Here is a 16335-nt window from a genome sequence, read left to right as displayed (position 1 = left end):
CTATCTTTTATGGTTGACTCACAATAACACGTGTAACTCCCGATAGCTTAGCAGTTCGAAGCTTTCTCATTATATTTGTCTACTCTTACGTTTATAACACTCTCAGTCATTCCTAATTAAAAAGTTAACATTATTAAATATTCCATAAAAAAGAATCATAGAAATCGGTATAGAAACACCAATGTTATACATGAGATACGCTAATAATAAGCCATCATGCGTGAATACTGAATCATGCTATAAGGATTATTTTTGTATATATATATAAGGTCGCAAACGCACATGCAGGCGACTTGCTTGGCACCTAGAGGCTAGCGAATCACCTAACGAGTTGCTTCGTAAAACGAACATTCTCGAACGTTCGCGACCGGCTTCATTTTTGAAGTCCGAAATCCACGCGGGCGAAGCTGCGGGCGGAAGCTAGTATATAATAATATCAGCCCTGTATTATATATTGTCCCACTGCTGGGCACCGGCCTCCTCGCTAGCCTAGTGCGTCTTGGTAGACTTCACATACCTTCGAAATTATTATGGAGAACTGCTCAGGTATGCAGGTTCCTCTCGATGTTTTCCTTCACCGCTAAAGCCAGCGATAATTCACAAAGAATGCACACATAGTTTTAGAGAAGTCAGAGGTGCGTGCCCTTGTGTTTTGAACCTGCGGACTTTCGTCTCGGCAGTCCGTTCCACTTCCAACTAGGGTATCGCCGGTTTCCCGTACAATTATATCTTAAAGCGATTTTCCAGCAGTGGCGAAGATTCCATACAACTCTTGCCGGCTTTCCTTTATGTACAATTTAATTATCGTGAGAACGATTTGCAGACCGCTCTTATACATATTAATATCTAATTGTGCGGGGTTCCCTTTTGGACAACTACACAATTCGCCACTGTTTTCCAGTGAAAATAGGGTATCGGAAATAACAATGAAAAATAGCCTAACATAACATTTTCGCCGTCTGCTTGAAACTAAACAAACACTTAAGTCGTTTTACAGCTATTTTCTGTGACAAAAATGTAAACAAAACAAAACGGATTTGACGCCTTAGCCTCTGAAGGTAGGCAAATGTGCAATCCGCGGACCATTTTGTCCAAGTGTGTTCCATCCCCTTATAATCTATACTATTATATAAAGCTGAAGAGTTTGTTAGTTTGTTTGTTTGTTTGTTTGTTTGAACGCGCTAATCTCAGGAACTACCGGTCCAAACTGAAAAATTCTTTTTGCGTTGGATAGCCCTATGTTCGTGGAGTGCTATAGGCTATATATCATCACGCTATACCCAATGGGAGCGGAGCAGTAATAGCTAATCTCAGGAACTACCGGTTCAAATTGAAAAATTCTTTTTGTGTTGGATAGCCCTTTGGTCGTGGAGTGCTATAGGCTATATATCATCACGCTATACCCAATGGGAGCGGAGCAGTAATAGCTAATCTCAGGAACTACCGGTTCAAATTGAAAAATTCTTTTGTGTGTTGGATAGCCCTTTGGTCGTGGAGTGCTATAGGCTATATATCATCACGCTATACCCAATGGGAGCGGAGCAGTAATAGCTAATCTCAGGAGCTACCGGTTCAAATTGAAAAATTATTTTTGTGTTAAATAGCCCTTGGGTCATGGAGTGCTATAGGCTATATATCATCACGCTATACCCAATGGGAGCGGAGCAGTGGTAGCTAATCTCAGGAACTACCGGTTCGAACTGAAAAATTATTTTTGTGTTGAATAGCCCTTTATTTGTGGAGTGCTATAGGCTATATATCATCACGCTATGACTAATAGGAGCGGAGCAGTAATGGCTAATCTCAGGAACAACCGGTTTGACCTGAAAAATATTTTTGTGTTGGATAGACCTTTGTTCCTGGAGTGCTATAGGCTATATATCATCACGCTATGACCGATAGGAGCGTAGCAGTAATGAAACATGTTGCAAAAACGGGGAAAATGTATTAATTAGTTTTTAGAGCATCCGCTGCGTGCGCTGCGTAAACGGTTAAAGTAATTCAACAATAATGTATGACGGGATTGTTCCTCTTAAAGAGTTCTACAAAATATATTATAAACAAAAGTCCCCCGCTGCATCTGTCTGCCTGAACGTGTTAAACTCAAAAACTATCCAACGTATTAAGATGACATTTGGTATGGAGACAGTTTGAGACCCTGTGAAGAACATAGGCTCCCAGGAAATTATACAGCGTGACTTTTATAACGGAAAACTTTAGCCCGAAAAACTTTATAACGCGGGCGGAGCCGCGGGCAAAAGCTAGTTTGTATTATAAAACTCTGCATCCTGAGATACTAGATATTGTTTCAAATTGCTAGTAGGTAATGATTGTTTACCATAGCTATAATATATCTTGCAACAAATTTTGTAAACTTTAACATTGCTCGAAATAAAACTATTTTTCGGATTTTATCGCGGTTTTAACATTCCTCAACTCTTGGGGCGAGTGAATGAATGAGTGACTGAATGAATGGTATTTGAGTCTTCTATTTTAAAGGTTCCCTTCCATGTTTTCGAATGAAATCATTCGTTACAACTGAAGTTAAGGCGATACCTCACGGTCCATTTTCATACATTTTGTTTCACCTTTAATCTGGGTAACTAAACAAGTATTGGCAAGTAAAGAATTTAAATTCACGTCTAGTACTTAATATCACCGATCCAGAATTTGAACCTGGTACCTAACAGCAGTGTCGTACTGCGTACAATAAATACAAAACGCCAGCACTTGGATGGTTTATAATACATACATATAATTGTTATGTACTCAATGATTTCATATTCTAATTATATATTATTTCCTCGTAAATATTATTATGTTTTCGTTTTTAATAATGTTTTTTTTTATCACGTAGGTGAACAGTTGCATTATTGATACATCAAAAAAAATTATAAAAATAATTCTTATTATTTCTGAATAACACTTAAGATCACTTATATATCTCAACTATACTGCGCTTACTATTACTATCGGTAGTCTTTTCTTATACGAGGGGAAAATATTGTCTACTCAACATTATTATAAAGCACAGTTCTAGATATGTCCCTCAGGAATAAAAAAATTAACTCCACCAAAACTCGACAATTCGCAGGGCTTCGAGATAGACGTGTCAACGAACAAAGCATTCTCTAAATCACTGGATGAAGCCGTAATTCCGGGCCGTCCGTACTTCAACACGTTGCTGCGCATAATGGCGACGCGATGCATGCAGCAAGCGGTGTACTTCGTCAGCGGCTCCGTCTCACAAGACGAGTACTACCACTACGGGCTCGCGTGTCCTATATACACACACTTCACTTCGCCTATACGTAGGTTAGTAAAAATGTTCAATTTATCAAAGCTGTTACAGGGTCTGCTACTGTGTAGTGTTTTTTTTGCAAACGATTGTACGGTTTTACCTATTCATTGTTGAAATCGATAATTTTTTTCAATCACTTTTCCATTCGTTCGTAAATGGATGAAGTAAGTTATGTCATCGGTTACCTCGTTTAACATGTTTACACATGGGTTATTTTGATTGGTTTTTGATTTGAACGATCGGTCCTTAATGGGTTTGAATCGTAAGCATGTGTTTGGTTGCAGGTACGCGGACGTGATGGTGCACCGCCTGCTGGCGGCGGCGCTCGGCTGCGACACCACGCACGCCGCGCTTGTGGACGCGCGCCGCGGGGAGGCGCAGTGCGACGCGCTCAACTACCGGCACCGCCAGGCGCAGCACGCCGGCCGCGCCTCCGTCGCGCTCAACACGCACGTGAGTACACGCACTGAGGACACACCACCCGACACACTCACTAGTGGAAACAACTACCGACACCGCCAGGCGCAGCACGCCGGCCGCGCCTCCGTCGCGCTCAACACGCACGTGAGTACACGCACTGAGGACACACCACCCGACACACTCACTAGTGGAAACAACTACCGACACCGCCAGGCGCAGCACGCCGGCCGCGCCTCCGTCGCGCTCAACACGCACGTGAGTACACGCACTGAGGACACACCACCCGACACACTCACTAGTGGAAACAACTACCGACACCGCCAGGCGCAGCACGCCGGCCGCGCCTCCGTCGCGCTCAACACGCACGTGAGTACACGCACTGAGGACACACCACCCGACACACTCACTAGTGGAAACAACTACCGACACCGCCAGGCGCAGCACGCCGGCCGCGCCTCCGTCGCGCTCAACACGCACGTGAGTACACGCACTGAGGACACACCACCCGACACACTCACTAGTGGAAACAACTACCGACACCGCCAGGCGCAGCACGCCGGCCGCGCCTCCGTCGCGCTCAACACGCACGTGAGTACACGCACTGAGGACACACCACCCGACACACTCACTAGTGGAAACAACTACCGACACCGCCAGGCGCAGCACGCCGGCCGCGCCTCCGTCGCGCTCAACACGCACGTGAGTACACGCACTGAGGACACACCACCCGACACACTCACTAGTGGAAACAACTACCGACACCGCCAGGCGCAGCACGCCGACCGCGCCTCCGTCGCGCTCAACACGCACGTGAGTACACGCACTGAGGACACACCACCCGACACACTCACTAGTGGAAACAACTACCGACACCGCCAGGCGCAGCACGCCGGCCGCGCCTCCGTCGCGCTCAACACGCACGTGAGTACACGCACTGAGGACACACCACCCGACACACTCACTAGTGGAAACAACTACCGACACCGCCAGGCGCAGCACGCCGGCCGCGCCTCCGTCGCGCTCAACACGCACGTGAGTACACGCACTGAGGACACACCACCCGACACACTCACTAGTGGAAACAACTACCGACACCGCCAGGCGCAGCACGCCGGCCGCGCCTCCGTCGCGCTCAACACGCACGTGAGTACACGCACTGAGGACACACCACCCGACACACTCACTAGTGGAAACAACTACCGACACCGCCAGGCGCAGCACGCCGGCCGCGCCTCCGTCGCGCTCAACACGCACGTGAGTACACGCACTGAGGACACACCACCCGACACACTCACTAGTGGAAACAACTACCGACACCGCCAGGCGCAGCACGCCGGCCGCGCCTCCGTCGCGCTCAACACGCACGTGAGTACACGCACTGAGGACACACCACCGAGACACTCACTAGTGGAAACAACTACCGACACCGCCAGGCGCAGCACGCCGGCCGCGCCTCCGTCGCGCTCAACACGCACGTGAGTACACGCACTGAGGACACACCACCCGACACACTCACTAGTGGAAACAACTACCGACACCGCCAGGCGCAGCACGCCGGCCGCGCCTCCGTCGCGCTCAACACGCACGTGAGTACACGCACTGAGGACACACCACCCGACACACTCACTAGTGGAAACAACTACCGACACCGCCAGGCGCAGCACGCCGGCCGCGCCTCCGTCGCGCTCAACACGCACGTGAGTACACGCACGTGAGTACACGCACTGAGGACACACCACCCGACACACTCACTAGTGGAAACAACTACCGACACCGCCAGGCGCAGCACGCCGGCCGCGCCTCCGTCGCGCTCAACACGCACGTGAGTACACGCACTGAGGACACACCACCCGACACACTCACTAGTGGAAACAACTACCGACACCGCCAGGCGCAGCACGCCGGCCGCGCCTCCGTCGCGCTCAACACGCACGTGAGTACACGCACGTGAGTACACGCACTGAGGACACACCACCCGACACACTCACTAGTGGAAACAACTACCGACACCGCCAGGCGCAGCACGCCGGCCGCGCCTCCGTCGCGCTCAACACGCACGTGAGTACACGCACTGAGGACACACCACCCGACACACTCACTAGTGGAAACAACTACCGACACCGCCAGGCGCAGCACGCCGGCCGCGCCTCCGTCGCGCTCAACACGCACGTGAGTACACGCACTGAGGACACACCACCCGACACACTCACTAGTGGAAACAACTACCGACACCGCCAGGCGCAGCACGCCGGCCGCGCCTCCGTCGCGCTCAACACGCACGTGAGTACACGCACTGAGGACACACCACCCGACACACTCACTAGTGGAAACAACTACCGACACCGCCAGGCGCAGCACGCCGGCCGCGCCTCCGTCGCGCTCAACACGCACGTGAGTACACGCACTGAGGACACACCACCCGACACACTCACTAGTGGAAACAACTACCGACACCGCCAGGCGCAGCACGCCGGCCGCGCCTCCGTCGCGCTCAACACGCACGTGAGTACACGCACTGAGGACACACCACCCGACACACTCACTTGTGCGGAAACAACTATTCTATAAACTGCCGGCTACTTGGCCGTTTTCACATAGCGCTCATTTTTACACGCGACCACACGTTTAGTGTGCGCGACTGGAACATTGTTTTAAATGACTGACTTGTGTTACGTAGAACTGAAACTTCAATGACTCAGATGGACGTATTGTAACCTTATTTCTCACATAAAGAGTGGATTTTACAAGCTTAAACTAAATTCGTTTATTTATTACAGATATTGTTCAGGCACAAAGTAGCTATTGAAAGCGCTGTAGTACTCGCCGTGAAACGGAACGCTCTACAGGTGTTGATACCAAAATATGGCCTCGAAGGGCCCTTGTATTTGCCGTCGGACAAGTTCAAATATAATGAGGAGGTATGTATTCGTTTCCATACACAGTTACATTGAAGTCTTTTTCTCGTTGAGGTCTATTTTGTATTTTTCTTACAACTAGTGCACTCTATTTTCCCTGAACTTATGTTCGTCCTTAAATATGATAGGTCATTGGGGCTAATCTGTTATGCAATCCAGTGTAGAATAATGATGTTTTATACGAATCGTAAACTCTCACAAATATGTTTTGGTAAAATTCCGCGACTCAGTATCGTACTGGTTTCATCCACGTAAAATTCGTTACCATGGAGTAACGAGAACTTTGTTTCATGTATGGCAATATCTCTTTCAGGAACATTACCAAGTATGCGACGATGTTATCCTAAAGACCTTTGATGAGATCACTGTACGCCTAAGCCTTGATAGGTCCAACTTGCAGCATCAAAAACTAGTGTTTCAATTGGTGAAACCGTACGTGCCAGATTTTAGCTACGTGGTGGAGGATGAAGGCAAAATGGACGTGGATGAAGCGAATCAGAAAAAAGCGAAGGGCAAAGGTGATGAAAAGAAAAGAAAAGATCCGGCTAACACTAAAGCCAGCAAAAAAAAGAAGGCTAAAAAATAAATTGTTTAAAATATAAAACGTATATTTATTTACCATTGATAATAAAAGTCTATTCTTATATCCTTGATATGCAGTTTGATAATTGACCTAGGTTGTAGGGGAGTTCATTAAACACTTGATTACGTATATATCTACACGACTGCAGATCGCAGAACACTACAGCAAATTATAAATCGTATGTAAGAGTATTGCCTATGCAGGAAAATAAAAAAACCTGATTTGTGGGATCACTTTTGCTGTTTTAATTTTAAAGTTAACGTTGTCAGGAAAAGAAATTAGTTCCATATTTAAAGATAACATGGTGCGGTTTTTATTTTCCTGGTGAGGTTACAAAAGGCTACAGTGCCGCTGCCAATTATTCTTAATTAATTTCAAATAATTTCTGAATATAAACAAATGCATGTCGTTTGCGACCTACAGCCTTACGAGAAACAACTTACAGCGTATAATATTTTGATTCAATTCCTACCTAGTGAAAGAACCTTATAAAGTTTAATACGCTTTCTGATTAGTAATTTCAAAAAATCATGCGTACGCGTGCAATATTCTGGAGTCTATGACTATCTCACTAATAAATTCAAATTTTGGTGTCCAAAATCGAACTTAAGTACTAAATAAGAGATCTTGTCTCAATTGATCACTCAATATATAATCTAATAACAGTCTAATATGTACAGGAATTTGTCCCACCTCATTCTATGATAGTCTTCATCTAAGAATAGCAATAATAGTGAAACGAGTCGTGTATGAATTACCATAATGTACTAAATCGTAATCCGATAACTTTGGTGGGTTGGCTAACTTTCAAAATTATTATTTTATTTATATATTTTTTTTAAATGTCATGGCAAACAATAAATCCAGCATTACCTTAACAGTACACAGTACATGTGTAAACTCGTTTCTTTACTATGTAATATTTATAGCTAATGATGAGTGATGCTCCGGCGCAGCGGTGGCGGACTCGCGATGGTTGGAGAAGGTGGCTTAAGCGTACTCTGGCTAGATTCTTCATGAAAATCGTCTTCATTATTACTACTAACTTCAGGCCCTGTAGTTGTGACGATCTGTGGCACATCAGGTATTTGCGCTTGCGCAGATATTCTGGCGATTCCCTGGTCGACTTTAGATATTAGTTGCTCTACTACGACTGACCAACGCGTCGCCGGTACCGTGTGCGAGGGCGAGAGACGAGAGTCTGTCATCACGGCCATCCGGATTGTGTCTGCGTACTGAATCACTGTGATTGACATGCCTGTAATATAAAATAGGCGTTATAATCATTGTTAAAATATCTATGTTCAGTAACATAATCGAAGACAAATATATATTTTGATTTTCGTATTATATGTATGTATAGTCTGCAAATTATGTTTTTGGAAAAAGAAATAACATACCGTATGTAAACAAAAGTGTCCCCCCATTTTAATACTTATATATCTTTATTGTATTAGTCAAATTACTATTATTGTCGATGCAATGGCATGATGGACAGTACGTCGTGAGGTGCTTATTAAATTAGTAAGTAGATCGTAAATAAGATGATCTTTTAACTTCGAACGATCCCACTGAATATTCATTGTAAGTAATAAGGTAGTAAGGCACAATACTTTCTAATATTAGCTTGCGGTGGACGCCAATACACTACATCATCAACAGTCTGGCCCCACAGCGTGTTCCGTTGCCGCGCATTAGCCGGAGCGTTGATCTCCGCGTATGAAACAGCATATCTTCGAGACAGGAGGTTGAGTGTCAGCCTGGCGAAGGGCGAGGGAACGGCCCTGGTGAGAGCGCCGCACCGCGCCTGCGCAGCCCACGCGCCCGCCAGCGCCTTCTGGCGACTGCACGCGTGCTCTACTACTGAAGCGATACGGCGTGGTGTAGCACCTATTGGTAATGCTAAGCAGATCATGCCTGGAAGTGAAATGTTTAATACTTACTACGTTGCCTAATTAACAGAATTTAACAAAGGCATTAATTCGAAAATAATATGCCACGCAGTGATAGGTAACCTTCATATTCGGCGCATATGACCAACCTGTATCCTAATTATTTTTGGTTTGCTCGAGAATTGGATTTCATAATTTCGAGTGTATTATAACTTTTATTGTTAACGTACCGCCCGTTTGCGACTTTTTATACATCTTCCCCTGTCCTTCCGAAAAAGTGAAGAGGAATTCTTCGGAGGCGGCCCTCGCCGTAGTAAGCACAACTTCTGGCGGATGCGCGTGCGCCTGTTCAAAGAACGCCCGCAGAGCGTCGGTGGCAGCGAACAGCGCGATGTCTGTGCACGACACGCCGAGCGCACGCGCAGCGCGCTCCACTCCCTCGCGAGACACTGGCTTCGACCATGCGGCTACCTACACAATCATGATGTAATATACTTACTACCTAGTAACTAGATAGGTATCTGTATTCAAAGGAAGTGTCGAAAAATAAGTTTTTATAAAGCCGGGTCTCCTGACTACCGACATGACATGGTGGTGCAATGACCCGTCGCGCCCGAAGCCAGGGAGCTTCCAGAATGTGGCCAGTGACCTTTTTTAGGTACCCTATGAAAACTGAGAAACCTTACCTATCAAAAAGTTAATCGGAAACCTATTTCTGGTCACGTCTGGTTGATCGGATTCGTTAACTGTTACACACACTGCGCCGAAGGCCCATTATTATTTTTGCACATTGTCCTTGTTGCATAACTACGCAATTTGTAGACAGAACTCAAAAGACTATACAAAACGAATTTTGTTTTAATCAATACTTTCACTCCTGCGCAGGGTTTTTATTTAATGTTTCCTTCCAATTAGTTGGTCCCTCAAATTTCCTATTTAGACATTTAAATCGGACCCATGCTAACCTGACAACGTGATAAAACATTTTCTGTCAAATTGATTAAATTGACACTACTCCACGACCCTCCGGCTATGCTGAAGGGAAATGTGTAGACGATTTCTATCTACTTAGCATGGAAAGTAAAAACATAGTTTTAGTCACTATAAATAAGTCTAAGTTCAAGTAAGTTGCATCATGTAAACTAATAGCAAGGTGAGAAAATATTTTCATTGTGGGTAAACATATACACAAATACCTTTCTTCCGCATAAAGAAATTGTCTGCAGCAAATGTCTCTGTCCGTCGTCAGCTCTGATAGTATCAGTCCAGAGTTTAGCGGGAGCTCTGTAGATTTCCATCATCCCTCGCCACGCCTCACTAGTAGCTCTCACACACAGCTGCGCCAGTTCCCCGTACTTCCATGTCAAAGTGTCGGGTTGTTTCGCGTGCCCAAACCTTTTAAGTTCGTTTAGTGCAACAAGTTCGTCTTTCAAACGGAACGGGAACTTTATTAAAGTACGTATAGTAAAGAACATTGACCCAAATGTATGACGTGGCCACTTCCTAGGGTCCGCTGTTACAAGTGGTGAGATAAGAATCTGTAAAAAATAAAATTTACTATAAATATTCCTTTTATGTAGGTACGCGTTTTTACTTGTAGACTCTACCTCTCGCTCGCTTTATAGAATATTGACCTATTCCAAAATTGTTAATTTGTGGGAATAGTCAAAGAAACGATTTGTGTTAGTGACCTTTTCTTTAAGTTGCTATACAATTGAACTTATTAAATGTAGGTCAAAAATTAAACCTATAGCACGAAAAAAAGGAAGAAAAAGTAAAGTTTGCCAAAAGAAATTAGTTTTTAGACGATTCCCACAAATTAACAATTTTGGAATAGGTCATTATTTTATTAAGAGTGCTCTATGAGGATTTCAGACCTAAATCCCGCATAATGCCAGAGCTACCCATCAATTAAGGTATGTACAAAAACATTTGTTACAACTTGCCCGTAAAAACTATTGTCATAATTCTCTCTCTATTTTTATATTAGGTGCTAGGTAGGTATCTAAATTATGATAATTTTTTTTGTGGTAGAGCAATAATTACAATTTTATGACATTCAGATATTAACAAATAGCATTGGGTACCCATTGCTAGACGTAATTTTTGTATACGTAATTTTTTATATATTACCCTAAGTATAGTCAAATTTCTTCGCTTGCACTCTTTTTGAATCGCAGCTAGCAGCATGGTGGCCGTTATGGGTCCGCTTGACTGCGCGTCCCGACCGTTTGAACTTTTAGTTAGCTCTCTTAACGCGCTGACACCTGATATGAGTACTAAACCTGCAACATGGAACGCGCCAGGCAAGCTCTTCAGTGCTCGAGGACTCTCCACTGGATCATATTCTGAGACGAACTCGTTCCAGGTGTTGGACAGATTTTCGTTCAACTTCTCCCACAGTTCTGGAATAGCGGATGGCGTTGGGAATAGCCGCGTCAAAGGACTTTGCGGAGCACATTCATGTGTATTTAATCTCTCGCTTGATTGCAATTGTTCGACGAGCAGTAAATCTCCAATGTTTAGGGATTGCTTCCCTGATAACAGTAGATGGTGTACTCGGATTAAAATGTAGTACTTTGGCTCTGATGTAGTGTATGGTATGATAATATACTGCCAAGGAGGTTGATCAGGTGGAAAGTATTTCGACACTATGTCGCTAACGTACTCCTGAAATGAGAAATCGATATTATTGCAGTAACTTAAGTAACAACCTTGTGTAGAGTATTGTATTCTTAATCGCGGTTTTAGTTTGGTTCAGTTGCAACTGACCTTTTATTGTTTAAATTAGAACAGAATACATGAACATTAATGTAATTAATTATTAATTAAATATTTTTTTACCAATCCTACTTATAAATGCTAAAGTTTGTGAGTATAGATGTATGTATGTTTGTTCCTCTTTCTCGAAAAATCCACTGCACGAATTTGGATGAAACTTTACAGTAATATTAGTTATATATTAGAATAACACATAGGCTACAATTTATAATGATTTTTTGTAATTCGGTCATAATATAATGATTCATATCAAGCAAGTCGGATAAAATTGCTATCTCGGATTTTCTCGAAATCTACTGAACGGATTTTTATCACGGAAAACACCTTCGCGCGGGCGAATCCGTGAGCAAAAGCTAGTATACCGTAATTTCAGAATAGATATTGAGATTCCTACCTGAATGTTACTATCGCTAACTTGCCGTCCCCTGTAGACAGCGTTAGCTACGATGAAGTGGTTCTCCGTCCTGAAGGCCACGTTCCTGTCCCACGCATAGTTACCCCAGCAGGAAACGAGTTGGTGCCGCAGTCTTGGGAACATGAGCTCGCCATCCTTGTCTCTTTTATCGATCACATGTTGTGTCAGCTGGTATTTTAATTCGTCAATCATTGGAATTCCTGAAATTAAACAAGATTTGTTTTTTATTTTTGCAATAGCGATCGAACTAGGCATTATATCGCATATACGTATAATCTATACATTCGGAAAGTTTTAATATATGGTGTTTTTTTTAATCTGTGATTTTTTTCTATCTATATGTATAAAAATGAATCCATATTTTCCTTGGTCACGCCATAACGCGTGAACGGCTGGAACGATATTACTAATTTTTTTTGTGTGTTTGTTATTATCAGGAGAAGGTTCTTATGAAAGAGAAAATTTAAAAAATTGCGCGGAAAATTAGAAAATTTAAGAAAACTTAACTAAAATATTAATTTTATATAACTGTCAATCGTTTGAAATAACTGTCAGCGATTGACAGAATGCGTGCTGCAAATTCATAGTTAAGACAGGACAACGTCTGTCGACCCGACAGTAGTAGTAAAATATAGATAACTAGTTACATACCTTTCACAGAAAGCAATACATTTATAATTCCCTGATTTCTATGAGTGTCGAGTAAAGAGCGAACTGTGTCAGTTTTGATGAACTCCAGACCTGGGTATCGGCTCGATAACAGCTTGAGCCATAAATGCTTGCTTATTCGAACGACTGGAATAAGAGAAAATAGAGTTTAAATAATAATTATGTCATAGGGAAAATTAAACATCATGCAAAACACGTACCGAACGACGCATGCGTCAAGAATAACATAGAAGTTTTACAAACCAGGCAACGTAATTGTAATTACCTATACTACATAAATAGTAAAGCTTTAATTCACCAGTATTATTTATTAAAAAATTTCCTAAATATATTTAATTTGTATCAATAAAATTATATTTTATCTAATGAAAAAAGTGGCTATTAAAGTAATTCGTATAATATTTTTTTATCGTCTTCTTGCGACATCAACAGTGCTGATTAAGACAAACAAATGTCTTGCACGCATTATCGGCCGTTTACCTTCTGCTGATTTAAATACTTAACATAAAAAATGTCTACAACTGTCGCTAAGTGATATTGCAATATCTATTTACTGATATATTTCGTTGGATATATTTTGAATCCGATTGAATAGGCCACCTTATGGAAGGGTAAACTCCTTCAATAACGCGATCCAAGGAGTTTCGTTTCGGGATTAGCTGTATACATTGACTGTATATATTGACCAGTAAGACAGGTCAGTGTAATTTTAGCTAAGTATACATAATAAATATTTGGATTGCTCTTCATTAGCATCAAATGGAGAACCCTGCATCCCCTGTATTATAACGGCTAATAATATAATTGGTAATACCTACTTATATCTATAACACATTAGTCTATTTTGATCATCTATACATAATATTTAATGATTTATTAAGTTTATGTAAATGAACATTGAAATAAAAGTTTTATTCCGATTTTATCGCGGTTTTATATTATAATTATCACCCGATGTTTCGAGGAAAAAAATGTTAAATATAGGTAGATATTATTGTAATGTTGATTTTTCGGGCCAATAGCTCACTCTCCCCGTGACCATGTAAGCTGCAAAATTATTATAATATAAGAACCGCGATAAGATCCAATACTTAAATAGTTTTATTTCAATACTCAATATACTTCTATAAGGATCTATCTAAGTTTTACATTAATTTATCACTGTTCTCAGTGAATTTCAATCGCTCAGCTGAAAAGGACACTTTGTATTATAATTTTGACATTCTTACCAATGTAAGAGACGGCTAATGCTGGTAGAGCCGATACCGCAATCCAAAAGGCGCAATACGTATATATTTCTTCCAGGATGACACGTCCTATAGTTCTTTTTCGTGGCGTGCTCATTTTCACTGCTCCTTATAATAGATCTTTGCGTTTCGGTTGATATGAAAAAAATAGAGTTAAACTACATTTTTTATTTTTAGTTCAAGTTTAATTAATCTTAGCTAAGCTTATTCTAAATCTATACGTTTTTTGCTGCAATTAATTTGGGTGATCCTCGATAGGACTTTTGAATTATTTTTACACTTGGCACAAAAGGTCAAGGCGCAAGTAAAATGAAATGTTTTCCATAACTTTCTGCTAAGTAACTCCTCGGACATTACATGACACTCATTGAGTTTATTAAAAATGAATGTTAGTGCTCTGTTTTCTTAGATCTATGTCAAATACGTATGTATCTAAATAGCATTAATTTATTGCCATTCCTATTCGAATCGATCCCTACACGTTCGGTAAACAATAACATATTATCAATGCCTATTTGATAACGCATTTCTATACAATATTCAGTTCAATTCTTTCTTACGGGTTATCATTGTTTATAATACACTTGTTTAATCATTATGCTATTACCAAACCGGAACTTTTGCACAAAAATATTTAAGTTTGTTCATAATACGTTACTACCTATTACAACACGGAGGCGTCGAAAATTATATAAATATTTATAGTTACATCGTTTTTTAACAAAAGTCTTTATCGTAAGTCGCTCTGGGTCAATTTAAGTCTAAATATACTCTGCGACAGGCAGTCTTTTGTCCCGGGTTTTTAAATTTGGATTTTTTAATTTAGGATCTAATGTGCAAATAGTATCTATCAATTAGATTTTGATTTTTAGAGTCCAATGATTTGTAAACGTTGCATAAAATATTACGTTGAAATTTACCGAATTCAATTCCACCAATAATAGTTTATTTAAACCAATCGACAGATTTAAATATTCTTATTCCTATGTTGTTTTTTGAGATATTCTATAGACGCGCCATTTGATATTCAGAGACTTTCACTACACTACTCTCAAAGCAGTGAAAGGTTAGATCCATTCACCAAGCTACTAAATGTGGTCTGTATAGGTAGGCTTGTCGTAAACTTGAAGTTTATACAGACACGTGCCTTTATTTATAAACTTTGCCTTTCAAACGCACTCTTACCACAAGACTTTTTTTTAAGTTTCTGAAAAAATCAACTGTTTTAAACTATAGCCCAAAATCGTGCATTTATGATGACTGCAATCTGAGGTTGTATATTATTTTACGCTACCTACGATTTGCGAAAGAAATTTATATTGAAATTGAGTATGGTTCAAATTAAGTCAGATTTTTAAAGACTATTATGGTAGAGTGGGTATCCATAAAACATGAAATCCTGATATGAAACCAACACTCTAGATGAGGACTCTAGATGTTTGGACCTGAAGATGTTAATTATGTTTTTTATTGAATAAGTTGAAAAACATTTACAAGGATAGATACACAAGACATAAAGTTTTTTTCTTTAATGAAACTAGACCGAGTACATTGTAATGATGTAATATAACTTGTTTATAGCAATGATTAGGACTATTGGACCGGCAATCATTACATTAGCTAATGATTGTGGTGCATTTCGCTATAAATCAACAATAACCGTTTTATCATGAAGTCAGCCGTTCGGGCCGGTCATCTTGACTTCTATCTATCTGCTGTGACCCTATTGCACGCGATAACGTCATGTCCAACCCTCGCATCCTTTGTAATACGTAACATTTACGTACAACATCGCGAACATAGAGTCGTCATACGAATTGTATTCATATATAACAAAAAAAAATCTTTTCATGAAATTATGGACTACAATTATTCACAAAGTTAAGTTTTGTATTTGTTAAAAAGATAAAATTTTAAATAACTTCGGACGTTAAAAAAATTGCTTTTAAGAATCAAAAATAAAACATACCTTTAAACAGAGGAGCCAAAGAACAGCTCGTGTATTCCGGTAACTTTCTCGCGCGGGAACATGCGGGCAGCGATCGTGCGTCCGACCGGTGTGATGCAAACAGACAGCCGACTCCGACTGATACGACAGATAGTTTTTAACAT

The 16335-nt window shown here is 41.6% G+C and overlaps 3 protein-coding genes across 6 annotated transcripts in view; 1 reads left to right on the top strand and 2 right to left on the bottom strand.

Annotated features, from left to right (window-relative positions):
• LOC115446893 (exosome complex exonuclease RRP44) overlaps nucleotides 1-7289 on the top strand; it is a 22409-nt gene extending 15120 nt beyond the window's left edge. The window contains exons 12-15 of the mRNA XM_037440584.1: nucleotides 3095-3315; nucleotides 3586-3754; nucleotides 6499-6639; nucleotides 6950-7289. Coding sequence (XP_037296481.1) covers nucleotides 3095-3315; nucleotides 3586-3754; nucleotides 6499-6639; nucleotides 6950-7222 — 804 coding nt within the window. The 3' untranslated portion in view covers nucleotides 7223-7289. The remainder of the gene's footprint in view (nucleotides 1-3094; nucleotides 3316-3585; nucleotides 3755-6498; nucleotides 6640-6949) is intronic.
• LOC115456418 overlaps nucleotides 1-16335 on the bottom strand; it is a 344631-nt gene that overhangs the window by 296592 nt on the left and 31704 nt on the right. The window lies entirely within an intron of this gene.
• On the bottom strand, nucleotides 7227-16335 carry LOC115446888. 3 transcript variants are annotated; one of them, XM_030173712.2, is made up of 9 exons: nucleotides 16193-16335; nucleotides 14206-14343; nucleotides 12959-13102; nucleotides 12287-12507; nucleotides 11245-11781; nucleotides 10308-10649; nucleotides 9342-9582; nucleotides 8833-9136; nucleotides 7227-8477 (listed from the first exon to the last, which is right to left on the bottom strand). In XM_030173712.2, exons 2-9 carry the CDS (start codon nucleotides 14318-14320, stop codon nucleotides 8348-8350), a joined length of 2034 nt encoding a protein of 677 aa, XP_030029572.1. In that variant the 5' UTR covers nucleotides 14321-14343; nucleotides 16193-16335; the 3' UTR covers nucleotides 7227-8347. The 3 variants fall into 3 exon arrangements, with proteins under 3 accessions (XP_030029572.1, XP_030029571.1, XP_030029573.1); XM_030173711.2 differs by having other exon boundaries at nucleotides 8837-9136; nucleotides 16193-16334; XM_030173713.2 differs by having other exon boundaries at nucleotides 8213-8477; nucleotides 8871-9136.

This window comes from Manduca sexta, chromosome 20, assembly GCF_014839805.1.
Source record: "Manduca sexta isolate Smith_Timp_Sample1 chromosome 20, JHU_Msex_v1.0, whole genome shotgun sequence".
NCBI classification, from domain to species: Eukaryota; Metazoa; Arthropoda; class Insecta; order Lepidoptera; family Sphingidae; genus Manduca; species Manduca sexta.
Note: the sequence above shows the minus strand (reverse complement) of the source record. Positions and strands in the feature narration are given on the sequence as shown.